The sequence below is a fragment of the Heliangelus exortis genome, chromosome 1 (assembly GCF_036169615.1).
Source record: "Heliangelus exortis chromosome 1, bHelExo1.hap1, whole genome shotgun sequence".
NCBI classification, from domain to species: domain Eukaryota; kingdom Metazoa; phylum Chordata; class Aves; order Apodiformes; family Trochilidae; genus Heliangelus; species Heliangelus exortis.
In genome coordinates this window covers 94360649-94374898 of record NC_092422.1, presented here as the reverse complement: position 1 = coordinate 94374898, position 14250 = coordinate 94360649, and the positions used below count along the sequence as shown (strand labels likewise).

General features: G+C 43.3%; 1 protein-coding gene across 2 annotated transcripts in view; it reads right to left on the bottom strand.

Moving 5' to 3' along the window:
- The window catches only part of APP (amyloid beta precursor protein), a 208222-nt gene extending 194497 nt beyond the window's left edge, over positions 1 to 13725 (bottom strand). The window contains exon 1 of one of the 2 annotated variants that reach the window (XM_071755155.1): positions 13465 to 13725. In XM_071755155.1, the coding sequence (XP_071611256.1) occupies positions 13465 to 13521 (57 nt within the window). In that variant the 5' untranslated portion in view covers positions 13522 to 13725. The remainder of the gene's footprint in view (positions 1 to 13464) is intronic. The other variant, XM_071755146.1, reaches the window with a different exon arrangement.
- Between the last annotated feature and the right edge of the window lie 525 nt (positions 13726 to 14250).

Here is a 14250-nt window from a genome sequence, read left to right as displayed (position 1 = left end):
AACTCATTCTCTAGCTCAGAATTAATTCAGCAGATAACTCCATCTACTGAACATGCCAGTGGGGGGGAGGTATTAAGTATTTTTAAGTACATGGATCTAACAACCCACGCCAAGGAAAACAAAACAAAACAAAAAAACAAAGAAAAACTTAACAGTAACAACCACTGTTACATAAAAGCATATGTTGTTAATAAAAAGAAATAAACGTGTAGAAAAAATGAAATATGTATACTTAGGTCTACAAAAATAAATCAGCCTATTTCTTCACACAAGTTCTAACATCCCTTACATTATCACGGAAACCATCTAAAAACCTAAAAATTTAGTGAAGACTGAGGAGACAGTGGAAGCCTCACTGAGATAAAGCATTCTTACTCCAGAAGACAAGCTTTCCTTCAGTAACGCTGCATTTTTAGCTATGTCTAAAAAAAAGTATTTCATTTTTTCAACACTCCTGGTGCTATGATGTGAGCACTTTCATAAAAAAGTCCCAGCTGCCTGTTGCAAATGCCAGAGATTCAGCAATTATGATAAGCATTTCTGAACACCTAATCAAAACAACACAAGCTGCAGAACTGCACTATTTACTCTGATCTGCAAATATAGATTCATAACAAGAATGCTGCTTTTGAAAACAAAGCTATTATATCCTTTCCACTTCTTAGTTTGTTGTTTGGTTTGGGTTTTTTTAAAGTATATTGAAACTCACGCAATTAACTTGTCAACTTGGTTTACAAGCTGCTTGCCCATTATTTTTATTTATAAGGGAATCTGATTTGCATGCTTAAATCAAATCTAGGCACTGCACATAACTAACAACACATACTGTAGGTAAACCTGGCTAAAACAAAACCCAAGAAGACCAACAGCATGTATTATTCTGGGCGGAGGAAATGCTTTTTAATAGAATACATCGGATCTGGCAAAGACAGGAGAATCAAATTTTTAAACTATGGCAGAAGGACAAATACCAGGGATTGTGTTAAAAAAAACAAATTACAGAAAAGCCAAACAAAAAAAACCCAACCAATAAACAACCAAAACAACCACTAACCACAACATCACACAAAAAGGTCAAACAAATCGTTTAAAAGACCACCAAAAAAGAATCCTATTAAACAAAAAATGCATGGTTTGGTTGGTTTCATTTTAATGAAGATTCTTAAAGTATCATTTCAGGTCTGAAAGGCAAAGACAGAGGGAAAAGTTTCTAAGCAGACTTATAAAAAAAAACAAAACAAACCACTAGCAGAGATTTGTACAGATACATTTTAAAGGACACATGAAGTTTCAATTTCTCTGTGTCCATGCTCAACCTCTGTAATTCACTTCTACGCTCTGTGTCCCCTGTTCTTGATACTCAGCTTTTCCAACTACAGAGATAAACCCCCTCTGAAAGACGCTAGGGTGCAGCCTGAACATCCAATTTGGAATTACACCCACCCTTTTCCCACCTCCAATTAAAACAAAGCCTCCAAAGTAAGATTTCTAGAAACTATAAACCTTATTTTAAAGGAAGTGTTTCAGAAAGCTGCACCCTCCCCGCTTTCCTAAAGGAAGAGGTAAAAATCACGCATAGCAAAGCATTTCTTATAGACTTGAAGAGCTACCTCCCAAGGACAGACAGGCTCCCAGGCTGTTCTCACCCCAGGTATGCTTTTCTCCTGTGAAGCACAAGTGGTATGGCAAGAGGGATGTGGCACATACAATTCAAAACCTTCTTCTACATTCTTGACATTGTACCAATTTAGATGCCCTAAGTGATTTGACTACAAAAGACCTAAAATGCAGAGACACTTCCTTAAGAAATTTTATGTGCTTTTTATGGCAAGTAACTGAAGTAATGGGAACAGTTCAATAAAAATACTCTTCCTTCCTTTTCTAAATATCTTTACTAAAAAAACATCAGTTCTGGATTTCTGTACCAACTAGCAAGAAGACCTAGTATCTGATGACATATACTTTTAGTTCAAACAAACCATTAGGTTAAATCTTCAACATATGCATTAGCCAAAATCTACAGACATTTTAATTAGAAATTTGGCTGCTGACATGATTAAAAGCAACCTCTGAATTAGGAAGCCAGTGATAACAGATGTTTCTCAAAGTAAGATAACTACTGTGAGAACTGGGGGTGAGAGGTGGTGTTTCTTTGGGATGCTTTGTGCTGCTTTGTTTTTTTTTTCAAGATGAACCTTATACCTTAGTGTTTCTCCTGAAACAAGAATTGAAATTGTTAGAGCAGGATGAAAGCAGCTGAATACCAAGAGACACTTGATAGAGACAGCACTGACCTGAACACAGACCTAACAGGGATTGCAAGAGATTTTATTGACTGTACAGTAAATAAGAACAGGAATTTTCCTCTGTGTGGAAGGCATCCAAAAGCCCCTCAGGCACTGGAAGGACAGTGCCTGACAAGACCCATGGGACAGCTAGCAGGAGCTGCTGGCAGCCAAGGCAAGGGTACCATTCTGAAATTTAACTTGGAGATTCCTGACATGCCTGATTCCTCAAATTTTAAATATTTTCCTTACCCAAATTATTCCCTATAATTAAAAAGCTGTAAGTAATAGACATAAAATCTGCACTCCAGCTTAAATGCAGGAATTCCCCAAAGGCTCAGGTGGCCTTTTACACCAGCCTCCACTGTTACAGAAATACTGGGGAGCTATCACTCCCAAAATACATTATTAAGCGATTATCCTCTCAAGGTTTCTTTTTTTTTTTTCTTTCACAGGCTCAGTCATTTAAAAAATGAGAACACTTGAAAATGCTAAAGTACTCCTTAACTCTAAAGGCCATTTACAACTCAAGCCAAGTCCTTAAAAACTGTTTGTTTCTTTCTTTAAAATTTCTGTCTTGGAGATCCACAAAGCTGGGGTGAAAGCATGGAGCAAAAGCAACTGCTAACAGGTACAATCCAAACTTGTTCAGTCCTACCCAGCTGTATGGGAAATGAAAATTCCAACCAGCACGGCCTGCATGCGTTCAATTGCAGCTCCAGGGGCTTTGCTTCAGCAGGATTAAAAAAGTAAGTTTTCTAAATTTTTGAAAAGGCTTTATTTTTATCACTCACTTTTTAATCACAATTTAACAATAAAAGCAGACACCTTCAAAGCATTGCCTTCAATAGTTCTGCAAATATTGATGTGGTTTTATCTGTGAAATCCAAACCACACTAAGCAGTTTGTCACAGAAAACGCTATCACACAACAGGTTTGAAATCAAGTTTAAGGCTTAATTATGTTACACGTAAATCACATAACTTAATCATATTACATATAAATTACGTAACTTAATTATGATAAAACAAAAACTTGTATCTTAAAATCAACAAGAAAATAACTTATGCTGTATTTGCAAACAGTGTTACTGTCTACAAAACCTTGCACAACCAGATACTGCTATATTCTCCTCAGGGTATGTGTTAAAAGGCACTGGGAGTTTCCCATGGGTAGAGAATTTAAATCCCATTATTTCAACAGAGAACATCTCATCTGACCTCCTGCACATCACAGGCTATTACATTACTCCTGTTTACCATGACAAAGCCCAATCTCTTGTATTTACCTCTTTGGAAAAGTAGCTGTACAGTCTTCACATCTGGAGGCAAAACATTTATTCCCTTCTCAGCCCATACTCTCCCAAGTTTCCTATACCGGAATACCTTCCAGACAGTGGTACTTGGCATGCCTTTCCTTGCCTGGAGTTTCCTCTTTGTGGAGGCACAGTCCTCCTTCTGCTAACTTAGATTGCTTTTCTCATCTGGTTTTATATCCAGAGCTAGAACTTTTTTTTTTTTTTTTTTCATTACCTCTACCCAACAGAGCCACTAATTCCTGTCCCAGTACTCTTTTCCCCGAGGAAAAAGAGAGGGTAGGCTCAACTCCCCAAAGCCATATCTAGCACATCACAAGGAAACCTCAAAACCATGCTGAGTTTACCTAAACTAACTGAGCAGCAAAACCTCAGAAAGGGTGCAGGAGGTCTGAGCAGAGGACAAGCCTGGGGAGTCCCTGGTTTTGCCCAACACTGATACTTCCCATGGTCCATTTTCCATATGGGTTTCAGGCCTCAACATCCCTCTTCAAAATGAAGAGGCCACTTAATTATCAGTTTTAATGTCAAACACCAAATTTTACAGCAACAACAGAAAACTTGGGCTCCTACCTGCTGCTGCCGAGTCTCACAAGTCAACAGCACCGCATAAGTCACGTTTCATCTTTCTGCTTATAAAAGGAGTACATAACAGCCTTTTGTTACTCAGAATTTTTCTTTTAAGTGACAGATTAATTAAAGCTTTCTTCCTCTTATCAGTTAAAAGATACAATTTCCTTAAAACACATTAAAAACGTTCATGCAGGCATTTATATTCGAGTGTGCGCTGCCCCACTCAAATGAAAGAGAACATTCAAATGAGCCAAGCAGCATATGTCAGCCTCAATTTTCAAAGCCTGGATCCTGTATCTTTGCCCACTGCCCACAGAAGCTTTATTATTTAAACAGGAACTTAGTATTTTAGAATTTGTACTGTAGCTGTAAATTAATCTAAAGTTGCTTGACAAATCCTGTCTCATTTAAATGCATTTTCGGAAACAGTTTAGACTGATTTCAATCAAAATGCCTTGATTTCATTTTGCCCTGCTCTTTATCAGAGAGAATATTTTCTCTCCAAGCTCCACTGTTCACAATATTTTCTTGCAAACACCTTCAGAAAGGCCTTAGCTACTCTGCTCAAAGCAAAGCCCCCCATAATCAGAGCAGGAACAACAACGCCTGTCAACCATGGCCCAGCCAGCAGCTCAGCACATGGTGCCAGCACAAATCAGTACCACAATCCTCCCTTCCCCACTGCACAGCAGGACCTGCCCATCACAGGCATCCACCCCTCTCTCCTGCCAAAATAAAACATTTGGTGACCCAATCATCAGCGAGTGCTGATTTTTATCACAGATGCCTCAGCCTGGATTCAGCAGCGTAAGGCAAAACACTTCACCACAACAGCTCAGAGATGTGATTTCCATCATGAAGACCACTCTGCACATGTAAAATGAGAAAATGGCTTCTCAGGTTTAAGGCCAGCAGGAAAAAGAAATAAAATCCCTGCAACTTATATTAATACTGTGAGAAATGAAAGAATACAATGTCAAAGTGAAATGAATCTAAACAAAAGTGAGAGACTGGCTGTATCCGGATCCCCTTGGGGACCTTCAGAAATCTTCAAAATTCCCTCAAACATTCACATACATTCTGGGCCCCTTATTTGGTCTGAGTTTTTAGGCTTTTCAACTTGCCAGCATAAAATGTGTATAAACAATAAATTCTAAGTTTGAGGGGGCTCTTTGTTTTGCCTCTTTTTTAATGATGCAAAGCTGACATTCTCTTGATAAACAATATTCTTTGAGAATCCGGGACTACAGGCAAATTCTCATCTGCAAATTACTTGCAATGAAGTTCTAGGAACTCAGCAAAATGAAGGACAAGTTATGAGTTCCAAAATTATTTTTTTTGTTGTTAAGCAGCTTGAGATCAACGCTATCAGTGGAACAGAAGACAGAGCTGGGAAAAGGAAACAGGGACAAAATTAGGATGCTGAAAGATGTGTCCATCACAAACAATTTTATGCCACTTCCTAGTTAAAGAGAATTGGGCAGAGGACAGATGAAGCACAGGAATCAGAGCTGCAGAAGAACATCAAACAAGCTTTCAAACAGCCCAACAGTTACAGGTCTAGATGCTTACCAATGCTATTAATGCACAAAACTCCCTCATCTCCATACTGCAGATACTCAACAATTAAACAGTGATCAAGTAACATTTAGTAAATTTAAATATGCAACACCTATGAAGAAAAAAAAATCTTCCCTTTTGTTGCATTACTGGTTTCTTCTCTTACCCAACTTACCATCCCCTAGATAATACTGTATTTTTTCACTGTTTACATAAACATAGATGCATTATATGGGATGTATTTTAAAATGAGCTTTTTTTCAAGCAAAAAACCCAAACAACCTAGAAGCCATGACTTAACCTATGAGGAGCTTTGAAAATTAACTACAACAGAATAAAACAATAATAAATCAAAAAAAATCCGACACTCCCCATCTTTTCAGGTGAGACATAGGGAACAACAGCAGTTTTTCAAGTGACAAGAAAGCAAAATGTAATAAAGCTACTGTATTAGCTCAACACTCCATATTCCAGATCCAAAACTTCAGCTACAAATAAATTCATATAACTAAGCACGGAAAAAACAAATTAGCTGTTTGTCTCAAAACTGTATAATGGTATCTGACAAGGAGAGAGGGGGGTGGGCCAATATCAGTACTTTGCAGAGCTCATAATTTAAAGAAAAATTAATTTTGTAGGATCAGTGCTTCAGAATGAGCAATCTCTAATTTAAAAGTGTGCTGATAAGGAAGAGAAGGCTTATTGCAAGCACAGAGATGATATGAAATAAGTAACTCCAAAATTCTACCCAAACTCTTTTTTTCTATGTGTCTATTGGGTATTTCTTCTAAATTTTGGAGGTGGTTGTGGCAGTCATTTCTACCTTCACCACAAGAAAAAAGTTAATGGGATATTTCAAATCTTTTAGACCAAATAATTGTTGTCCCCTAACTTTGAGCTACTTATGTGTGAGCTTCCATTTCATAGTCTCAAAACCTCAAGGTCCAAAATTAATACAGTTCCCAAACAATACAAGACATTGCTCACTCTCCCCAGTGTCCTCATCTTGAACTTCTATTAGACATACACTTTATTTTACTAATTGGAATTCCAAACAGAAGTTATGTCAACCATACAAACTCACATAAAGGATCACAATGGTAGCCTGGCTCTGAAAAGAAGCAATTTTTAAATGCTTTTACCAACAAGTATAACCAGTTTTGCCCCATTCCTGTCATACAGTTATCTGCTGTGGTTGAATAGATAAGCTCTGCCCAAGGGGAAGATAGAAAGGATGAACAGGGAATTCCTGTCTGGATTAGCTCAAAATGGGTCAGGGGGAACTGGATGGAGTTATCCATCCCTGAACACAGTTCCGTGGGGATTTTTGTTTGCAGTGACTTGACACTAACTTTTAAATACCTAAAAACAACAAACCAAGGAGGGGTCAGGTGTGGAAAAACTGGAACTAACACCTTAAGTAAATGCTGCTTCCCAAAGTTGAGCAAATGTGGTTTCAGAGGCTGCCAGTTGGGCTGCCTGCTCTTGTAGCTGGGCGAGTTTGGCTGCTTGTGGTCATTTTCTGACTCAAGCCTCTGAAGCATCTGCCAGAAGATGACACCTACCAAAAAGGTTTCCTTTACCATGCCACAGGATCATAAAGCCCACCTAGAGACGGGTGAAAGAGCACTGAAAAGGCTGAGCTTACAGAGGGTGGCCACTGGTGGAAGCAGGATGTTGCTAGGCCCTACCTGACTACACAGGAAGAGCAGCTCTAAGCAACTACAATGTGAGCTAGGTCAAGTTGCCAACCAAACAGAAGTGTTTAAATACCACCTGAAAACAGCAGCAGGATTACAAAACCACAAAGCACACTGGCTCATACACTCCTCTGTTTAAAGTCTGGCATTCCACAGTCCACGGAATGCCATCACTTGACCAGAGGGTTTGATTCTTTTGGAAAGCCTTGTAAGTAACTGCTGTCTACCCCTTACCCTTTAATACTGAAGTCCTCAAGAGAAGATCAAGTTCTCCTGAACTTGCTGGGGAGCAACATAAAGAAAACATAGTGAGCCTCAAGTCCTGCTGAAGAAGTCAGAAGACTTACAAAGTTGTTACACTGATAGCTACACAGTGTTGTTACACCTAGAGTATTGGTCTCAGTAGTTGTTATAGTGAGACAAAGAAACCAGTAATCCCAGTACCTATCACATTGTCCTGTTTCTAATAATCAATGCAGGAGACAAGAAACCTGCAACATACAATTGTGGTTTAGCTGTGCCTTTACCATTAGTAGCTGGTTTAAGGTTTTCCAACCTTCTAAAAAGCTTCACTTATTTAAAAAACTTTACATTCATATACCAAGATGTATGTGCTTGTCATCCAGAAAGCATATTTCATGAGACACTGCAAAATTACACACTGTGGAGTGAATTGCTCCTTACCTGTATTTCCATCACATGATATTTTGTTTTGTAATTACTTGAATTGCTGTCAAGTACTTCTACTACAAAGTACAGTATTGAAATCCTCCAAAGAGCAAGGAGCTTGAGGTGTGATGCTCTTTTTCATAAACACTTGTATATATACAAACATATTCAGTGTCTGTCATTCAAACCAATTCCCTTGAAGAGGGGCCATTATCCCCATTTATTTTGTTTCCATTTTGTTATATGGCTAAACTGTCACATGGAAAGGTAGGTATTTTTGGTAACTCAAGGCATCTCCAGAGCTTTTGGAATTCACAGTAGATTAAATAATCTACAACAAGATTTAATAATCATGTAGCCCTCAAGAAGATTTTTTAAGTAAAATTAATAATAATTTTAAAAAGGACAACAAATACCCAGGTTTCAGAATCAATGTTACATTAAATCAAGGGCAGAAAAGTGACTCAAAACCACTTTTAGGGCTGGAGACTCAAAACCACACACCAGACATTAATGGTTGATATTCTCAGCTGGTTTGGCATCACCAAAAGGAACGGAAAATACGTTTTCAAAACCTCAACTGCAGGTATTTCTGAAGCAGAGTCAAGGAAGAAGGGCAGATTCCAGACCAAGTTACGAAAAGGGAGGGTGAGGGGTGTGTGTCATCAGACTGACTACAGATAGCCAAGCTCAGATAACCAACCTCAAAACCAGTCAGAGTTAAAGTTTTACTTCTCTTAAGAGGAGTCCCTGAATTATTCCAGGCTCAAGCTCATTATCAGCATTACTCTTGGCAATCCTTAGCTTGAGAGCAACCGGTGTAGACTCTCATGTCAAGAGCATTCTCTAACAGTTAACCAACTTACAGAAAGTCATTGGGTATTTTTTCAATTTGCTCTACTTCTAATCTTCTTACACCATGGGATTTTTTTCAAAATCCCCAGAATTTAAATCTAATAACACAGCACAAGATTTAAGTGTTAAAACCACACCAGACAGTTCACCTAACAACTGCTATGAACCCAATTATGTTTTGATCAGGAGCAGTCTAGAACTTTTGTCTCTTCCTTGCCTGGATCTAAGGAGATAAGTGATTATTGGTTTAATACAGACTATACACTAATATAATGTCTATACATGGAGGTACATATATGGTGATTTTTGTCATACATTAAATATGCAAATATATGGGTGATTTCAATCTATTTGCATATACTATATTGACAGATTATTTTAATGCATTATGCATATGGACACGTGTATACATACTCGTTAACTTAGTTTAATTTAAAAATACTCAGTTTTTTCAACTCCTAGTTATTACATACATTTTTTGGAAGATCTGGTAGATGTCAAAATGACACACATTCAGAGCACTGAGAATTAAGGATGTAAATTATGCCTAGAGACACTGCCTTAAAAATAAACAAACAACATCTTGGACATGTGTTTCAATGCAGAGATGAACCAACCAAACCCTGGACAGAGCACACTGCCCAGCAACATTGCAGAGGCTCTGCCCTTGGAGCTCCATTTTCAAGACCCAACTGCAGAAAGCCCTTAGCAGCCTGGTCTGATCCCCAAGATGGACCAGAGACCTTCTGAGGGATCCTGTGATTCCATCCACTAATTTCTTGACCAAGCCTCCACACCCAACAGCTTGTGTAAATTATTTCACTGAATCATTATAAAAAAATTATTCTGGTCAGAAGAACAGCAGCTGCATGAGGTTAGTATGCTCTTAAGCTATTTTGCTAAGCTTTGTATTGGAAAAGAATTGCCAATTAAAAGCAGTTGCCATACCTTTTCTCCATACGTTTTATAAACCAAACTGTTTATTATCCTTCACATTTTATAAAATACATGCAAATAGAAAGCCAAGAAAAGCCATCAAAGATGATCTATACTTCTTCTGGGCTTGCCACACAATTCAAACAGCTCATGAGAAAAAAATTAAAAACATCAAATTATTGTCAGCTCCCTTATGATTCCATACTTATTTTGTGAAGAAGCAGAACAGCCACTTATTTTCCCCCAGAAAAGGCATTTGAAGAGAATTTAAGTCTGAAAATTGTCTGTTGCTCAAAAGACAAATGATGTCTGATTTGTACATCTGCCTGGCAAAGACCTTGGCAGCACATCAGAGTGCCCTGCCCCGCTCACCCATGCAGCTGCCCACCCCAATATAGCATCTTACACAGGAGGTGCAAAAAGTACTCTTCAAAAATGCAAAGCCTTTGCCAGGGGAATTCAGGAACATGACCCACAGGAAGAGGAACCAGAAGTCTGTAATTGAAGTGTTCCTCTTCCCAGACTGACAAGTCATTTCTAAAGGTATGCTTGAAAACTGAACAAACAAGTATCTGGAGCCTTCCACCTTAAATTAAAAAAATTAAATAAAAATAAGATCCTACAAAGAGAACCCATAAAGCACTACATTATCGATTTTTTTCCCTCTTGTTGTTTTGTTTGTTTAAAAAAAAAAAAAAAAAAAGCTGTCAGGCTGCATAATTTTTGCCAACTAACCTTCTCAGGGCCAGCTTGTATGATACCAATGCCTTAACAACTTGATTTCAGTCAGCTGGTAGAAGGGTTTCACAAACAGAGCTAGAGCAGAAAGCAGAAAAGGTATAGCAGAAATCTGCATATCCTCAGTGTGCTAACTAGAAGAATTTTTGATTTATAAACTGATTGTCTGATTTCAGTAGTTAAATGCATCAGGCAGTAACTATCCTTATGAATTTGCATGAATGATCCCAGTTTATAAATCAAAATTTCTCAGGATAGCAACAGAAAAATATGGCAGTTTTGCAAATTATTAGAGCTCTTAGCCAATGGATTTCCTGACCTCAGCTCCATAAATAAACAGTAATCTACCTGTTAATTTAGAAAGGAATTCCTTATGTGTAATATAGAAAGAATGTTTTGTTCCTCTTCCTTATGTGTTTCCTCTTCCTTATGGCATTCTTTGCTGCTTTCCAGAAAGCATTTGTTAAAATGGCAGGAAAAAACATTTCATTTCAGAAGAGAGATCTAAAGAGAACCTAATTCAAACATGAAATTCCACACTTTAGCATATGAAGACAGTTCAAGTGAGATAAATGCAGATATGTAATCCCTATTATAAAATATTTTCATATCACATATTTTAGCATTGCTCAAAACATCAACCTTAGAGTATCAAGATTGACAAATGCCTGATGACAAGATGTACTGATGTTAAAACCTACCCCGCTATAAAACATTAAAAAAAAAAAAGATAAATGCAAAACCTCAAATGTTCATATGGAATGACAGCACAAGACTGAAGGCATGAGTGTCCGTTTTAAGCAGATGCTTCAAGTCAAAGGATGTCTCTGAAAATTCTGGATATCACTGAGGCAGACACCATTGCAGAGGTTTCTGAACACAGACTCTCTCCCGAGCAGTTCTGGTGCAAAATCCAAGCTCCTTTACAGTGGCAATAACTACCATACCTATATATAAGGCCAGGGCTATGGGGACCCAATAGAAATGCCTATCCCTCTGTGATCTATCCTATAGCAAGGTCTCAATCACAAAACCTCATTTTTTGCTTCATCTGTGCACCCACAGCAGAGGTTTCATTCTATTGCACTGAGCCAAAAAATGGTTGCACCAAGCTGATAAAACCCGAACGAGTTTCGTAACTGGAAGCTCTAAAGCTCTGAATATCTTTACAACTGCTCAGCTTGAAATACCCGACTCAGAGCTGGCAAGATCGTGCCTCAAAGCAAGAGTTATGTGGCTACCAGCTTTGGCAGTGGAAGAGCCAGGATGGAGAGCTCGCTCCTCTCCTCCACCGGGTACCAGGATCCCTCCTGGGAAGGACACCGGAGCAGCAGGCCTGCATCTGCCTGCCCAAAGGGGAGCGCAACCTTCAGGCTCAGCTTCCAGACTGAATGTTAGCATTCACCTCACACCCACCTGAGCCCCCTTAGCAGGAGGGGAGGTAAATAAATACTAGAGGAGGACAGTAGCCTTGAAGGCCGAGGTCTGGCAACAGGAGACCGAAGAAGGAACTCACTCTCCCTTCCTACACCTTTTTTTTCTTTTCTTTTCTTTTTTGTCCTTTTTCTTTTCTTTTTTTTTTTTTTTTTCTTTTTTTTTTCCACTGGGGAGCAGGTGGGTGGAAATCGACATCAAGCCATGTCGGCTCCTCCTTTGAGGTCCGGGCTTGCGCAGCCCCTCCAGGGTCCTCCCGGCTCCCCCTACCCCAGCACGCTCATCCCCCCCGCCCCAAAGCAAAGGGGGAAGGGAGGGGGGGCGCCGGGGACCCCTCCCACCCCGAGCCCCACCCAGAGGAGGGCTCAGAGGAGGGTGCCCCGAGGACGGGCGGATCCGCCGCGGGGAAGGCAGGGGCGGCCGCGGAGGGGCGCGGGCTGCCGGCGGCCGCAGCGCGCACGGCGGCGCCGCTGCTGCACTGCAGAGGCGCCATCTTCTCCTGCCTCCGCGGCGCTCGGCACTGGACCGCCCGCGGGGGGCACGGCCCGGCCACGGCCACGGCCACCGCCCCCTCCCCACGCACCACCGCGGGCGGCACTTTCCCGCCCCCGCAGAGCTGCTGCGCCAGCCCACGGGGAGCTCCCCACCGCCGCCCCGCACACCTGCGTGTGGCTGCGCGACGGGGGAGGTGCTGCCCGGCCCGGCCCGGCCCTGCCCTGCCCTCCCCTCCCCTCCTCCGGCAGCACCCTAGCCGGGGGCGGTGGTGCCTGCAGCCCGGCTCCGCACCCCGAGCCGGGGAGATGCCGCTGGGCCTCTTGCTCCCCCTCCCGCAGAACTCCCACACGCAGGGAAAGTTTCCCATTCCCAGCTCCTGGCGGAGCAGCCCCCCGCGGGAGGCGCTCGGCCGTTCCCTGCCCTGCGCTGCCCGCCGGCTGGCAGCGGCGCCGCCGCCCCTCCCCACGGACCCCCGCCCGCCGCGCCAGACGGCTCCACGGGCGACGGCTGAAGTTACTGGGGAAGCGCCCCGACAGCGGCAGCCGGGTCAACGAAGCAAGTCGGCCCCAGGGGGAGCGACAGCCCCAAGCGACCGCCGCGAACACGCGTGGCGGGGGCGGCGAGCACCAGCCCAAAGGGCTCCCACTCCGCCTTCTCCTCGCCGCCGCCGGCACCCCCCCGGCTCACCGCCCCGCTCGGGAGCGGCCCTATTGTTCGGCGGCCGGAGGGAGACGGTAGCCGGGGAAGGAGCCTCCCGCCGCCAAGCTGCGTGACGGGCGCCGGCGACCCCCGGCAGCCCCGCCCGAGCCCACGCTGCAGGGGCGGCTGCGGGCAGACAAAGCCTCGGGGAAGCGGAGGAGGACAGCGGGGAAGCCCCCGCCTGGCCGCCTCCTGTCCCGCTTACCTCGAGAGCCCAAGCCGCGCCGGAGGCCAGCAGGAGGAGGGCTAAGTGGGGCAGCATCGCGGCGGCCGGGAAGGGGGGGGAAGGAGGGAAGCCGGCGAGACGCGGCAGGGTCCGTCCGTAAATCCGCGGAGCCGCGTCGCTGCCGGGGAGAGCAACTGAGCTGCAGCGGCACCACCGAGCGCCGCGGCGGGGCCGGTCAGCTGATGGCCCGGCCCGCCCCCGAGCGGGCGGTGCGGCCCGGCCCGGCCCGCCCCGCGGGGACCCCTAGCGGCAACGCCCGGGAGGTGCAGTACCGGCCACCGGCCCTCTGGTAGCGGTTGGGTCCGGTCCGGGCCTTTCTCCTCGTACCTGGGCCTGGCCACCGCGGGGTTAGGCCGGAGCGGCAAAGCCGCCGTTCGAGTCCGGGCTCGGCGGCTCGGGGCGGCCTCCCAGGCCAGCCTTAGACCGGTGACGGCGTTGTCCTCGTATGGATGTTTGGTGCTGCAGCACCTGCCTCTTCATGTGCCTCTCGGGCATCATCGGGAACCGTTTCCAAAGCCACCGCTCCTCCCTGCCAACCTCTGCGCCCTCAGAAGCCCTGAGGCACCGTCGCCCCTCTGAAGTGTTGCCTGTAAGAATACTGACTTCGTGTCAGGCCGTTCACAGAATAAACAAATAAATAAAAATTGTGTGATTTGGGGGCAGTTGTACAAATTCTGCCATTTCGGGCAAGGTTGCACGCCAGCCTGGGATCTTCAGTTTGTATCTGTGTGGAAGTGATGAGTAATAAGGGACAAGGTGCCATAC